Source organism: Humulus lupulus, chromosome 8, assembly GCF_963169125.1.
Source record: "Humulus lupulus chromosome 8, drHumLupu1.1, whole genome shotgun sequence".
Lineage (NCBI taxonomy): Eukaryota > Viridiplantae > Streptophyta > Magnoliopsida > Rosales > Cannabaceae > Humulus > Humulus lupulus.
Genome location: NC_084800.1, coordinates 51,323,163 through 51,327,211, shown reverse-complemented (window position 1 = coordinate 51,327,211; position 4,049 = coordinate 51,323,163). Strand labels below are relative to the sequence as shown.

At 32.4% G+C, this 4,049-nt stretch overlaps 1 protein-coding gene across 1 annotated transcript; it reads left to right on the top strand.

Annotated features, from left to right (window-relative positions):
* The first annotated feature begins 1,717 nt into the window (after positions 1-1,717).
* On the top strand, positions 1,718-3,829 carry LOC133797203 (uncharacterized). The gene has a single exon (XM_062235032.1). It carries the CDS (start codon positions 1,992-1,994, stop codon positions 3,468-3,470), a length of 1,479 nt encoding a protein of 492 aa, XP_062091016.1. The 5' UTR covers positions 1,718-1,991; the 3' UTR covers positions 3,471-3,829.
* The last annotated feature ends 220 nt before the right edge of the window (positions 3,830-4,049 follow it).

Genomic DNA, 4,049 nt, shown 5'->3' with positions numbered 1-4,049 from the left:
TTTTCAATTAAGATGAAGAATCTTCTCATGTTTTTTTTTTAAAAAAAACCTCATAAGTTTATTGAGAGAATATTGGGGCGAGAGTCAAATTTTTTTTTTCATATTCATAATCGAAAGTGTTAGTGATGCGGACAACAAGGTGTTAAATATTTTTTATAAATCACAAGAAACATACACCTTGAGTAATAATTGATAAGCACACATTTATACACAATAAGGTTTCGTACATTTTAAACCAAACTATTTAGACTTAAATCATAAATATATATATTTTTTGGCTATTTAGGATTTTTGCCCCCGAACTATGACCTATATATTATCGTGCCTGCTGATTTTTTTGGGTCGTTAAAAATTCATCCGAACTATTCACAATGTTGCAAAATGAGACTTTTGCCAAATTTTATCCAATGTGGCTAACAACATGCTAACATGACTCTTCACTTGCTGATATGTCTTGACCACATCAGCGTCGCATAACGAAAATTCTTGGTTTTAACGTCTTATTTTATTAACTTTAACAAAATATTCTAAATATTTAACGGAATATACTTTAAAAACTAAATAAAAATAGATATTTATTAATTATATCAATATAAATTTAAACATTATAAAATATTATTATTATATTAATATTTAATATAAGACTCCATATATAATAACTATATTAATATAAATTCAAATGTTATAAAATATCATTATTATGATATTTAATAATTATATTAATATAAATTTAAATCTTATAAAATATTATTATTATAATAATATATAATCATAATTTTCTACTAATTATATTAATATGAAATCAAATATTATAAAATGTTATTATTATAATAATATTTAATACAAAACTAAATATTTAATACATATATTAATATAAATTTAAATATTATAAATATAATAATAATATATAATACATAATCATAATTTTTATGAAAAAAATTATCAAATATATTTAAAAAGTTTATCATATTATATATATATAAAAAAATCATAAACAATGTTTTAGTTTAATTTTTCATGTAATATATTTATGTTATTTTTTTTATATATAATATTATTTATTTATTTGAAATTTATATGACAATGATACAAATTTAATAAATATAATTAATAGATTCTATATATAAAATTAATCAAACATGTATTGCACGTTGTTTGTATTTAGTGTAATTTAAAAATATTAAAATATTATTTTTTATTAAAATCAATAAATTTAAAATAAATCATTGCACTAAAAATAATTTAAATTAAATCAAATCAAATCTTACAAAATTACTTTTTTTTTATATAAGTTATAAATTATTTTAAATTTATTAATTTTTAATATTTTTAAATTTATTTTCTTAAAATAAAAAACACATGTGGCGCTTACTTATGAAAGACACATCTTCAAATGAAGAGCCACATTACTATATTGTTAGTTATATTGGACAAAATTATCACTTTATAGAATTGTAAATAGTTAGAAGAATTTTTAACATGATAATTCATAGGTAAAAATCATACATAGCCCTTTTTTTGTTTTTTTCTTAAACACTACACATGCCTTGAGAAATTTATAACTAATATGCGGACGGTTTCAAAGTTATAATATAAGCTCACCTCTACTTCTTTCTGTTCGTCGTCTAATTGCCAGTTGGCCAACAGTAGCCATTAATAGCCAAAGGGCCCACTTAATAAATCTTTCCAGGAGTTGGGTTCCACTTCCTTCTCGTATCGTATATTCGTAGGTAGGTACCTCTGTAACAATTTTCAATTAATCCTGGCCGTCGAACAAGATTTGAAACCAAAACAACTCGTTCCCTCTGCCTACCAAGCTCTTCCTTCCCTTGACTTCCTCCATTGCTGTTCCTTTCCCTGAATCCATCTTCAATCTTCTTCATCATCCACCAAACTCTTCCATTTCACTTCAAACTTCACACCCATCATTTTCTCGTATTTTCTATTCAAACCCATAACTCAAAACCCCAGCTTTATTTGCTTTTTCCAATATGGGTTCCGATTCCTCTTCCATTTTAGCTCCAATCAAACAACTTCCGACTCAAGAAGATGACCCAACAAGCCCGACGGAGGCTCTTCTCTCTTTTAACACAGACTCCGTTTCTTCCTTTGACCCTTCCCGTAAGTCAGCGGCTACCACCATTGTTTTCATCTCCCTCCTCCTCCTCACTTGCTTTGCCCTCTCCGCCGCCGGAGCTTTCGCCTTCCTCTTTTTCTCGGCTCCAAATGCGACCACCCGAACGAAGTCCTCTGCAGAGTCCGACTCGTTGGCTCGTCCTCTCAAGAAACTCGATCATCCGGTGGTTCTGCTGATCTCCTCAGATGGGTTTCGATTCGGATACCAATTCAAGACCCCAACTCCGAATATAGGCCGCCTCATCGCTAATGGGACCGAAGCCGAGTTGGGTTTGATTCCGGTTTTTCCAACTCTAACTTTTCCAAATCATTACTCTATTGTCACTGGTCTTTACCCGGCTTATCATGGTATAATCAATAACCATTTTGTAGATCCATATACTGGGGACATATTTACCATGGCCAGCCACGAGACCAAGTGGTGGTTAGGCGAGCCGTTGTGGGAGACTGTGGCCAATCATGGTTTAAAGGCTGCCCTCTACTTCTGGCCTGGTTCCGAGGTAATTAAAGGTTCTTGGACTTGCCCAAAAAGTTATTGTCAACAATATAATGGTTCTGTTCCATTTGAGGAACGAGTTGATACCGTTTTGAATTATTTTGATCTTCCCACTAGTGAAATTCCTGTATTTATGACCCTTTATTTTGAGGATCCTGATCACCAGGGTCATCAAGTTGGGCCTGATGATCCTCTGATCACTGAAGCTGTTTCTAGAATTGATAGCTTGATTGGGAAGTTGATTGCTGGTCTAGAGAAAAGAGGTGTTTTTGAAGATGTTAATATTATCTTAGTTGGTGATCATGGAATGGTTGGAACATGTGATAAAAAGTTGCTTTTTCTTGATGATTTGGCTCCTTGGATTGAAATCCCTATGGATTGGGTACAGTCATACACTCCATTACTTGCAATTCGTCCACCCCAAGGCGTTGAGCCATCTGATGTGGTCAAGAAAATGAATGAAGGGTTGAAATCTGGGAAGGTCGACAATGGTGAGCATTTGAGAGTTTATCTTAAGGAGGAGCTTCCCAGTAGGCTCCATTATGTTGGCAGTGATCGAATTCCACCTATAATTGGATTACTTGAAGAAGGGTTTAAGGTAGAACAAAAGAGAACCAGCAAGAAAGAGTGTGGTGGAGCTCATGGTTATGACAATGCTATATTTTCCATGAGAACCATATTTGTTGGTCATGGTCCTCGGTTTCCGAGAGGGAAGAAGGTCCCATCTTTCGAAAATGTTCAGATTTACAACTTGGTGACCTCAATTCTCAACATACATGGTGCTCCCAATAATGGGTCTGTATCGTTTCCCAGTTCTGTTCTTTTGCCTACTCGTTAATATATATCTTCATCAATGTTCTTCATGAAGCTTAAATCGGTGCTATGCAAGGGGTTACCACACAAGGAACCAATGTTTGATCATGTTGCATTTGCATATAATTTAGAAGGTCTTAGAGTCTCACGCTCAGTCATTGAAGTGAAAAATGATAATGCATTTGCAGATAGGTAAATTTATCGGTATGGTATTGGGAACCCATGCTTTTGATCAGTGTATCATTGATATAAATGTATGCATCAGGAACGGTGTTCCTTCTATGTAATCTGTGGACTGGTAAATTTGGAATCATCTCCAATTATCAAACGAATTTTGTTTGTAAAAAATCCCACGAGGCAGAATAATAGTGCTGTTTCTGGTAACTTCATATTACTTATATTTTATATCTGACTGTTCATGACTAAATCTACATTTTGGAGCTTTAGTTTTCTTCAGTTAGCTCTTCTTATAAAGTGAAACCTCAAATGTTTCAAGCATTGTTCTTGTGTATGGTTCTTTCCCTTACAAAAGTTTTCCCCTTTGTATTCACATACAAGGGCTTTTTTTAACAACTTCCACCTTTTATTTGATTACTTTTCCTAT

What these genes read in the sequence shown, in the direction of transcription:
- LOC133797203 (XM_062235032.1), top strand. Translation starts at nt 1,992, where the DNA reads ATGGGTTCCGATTCCTCTTCCATTTTAGCTCCAATCAAACAACTTCCG.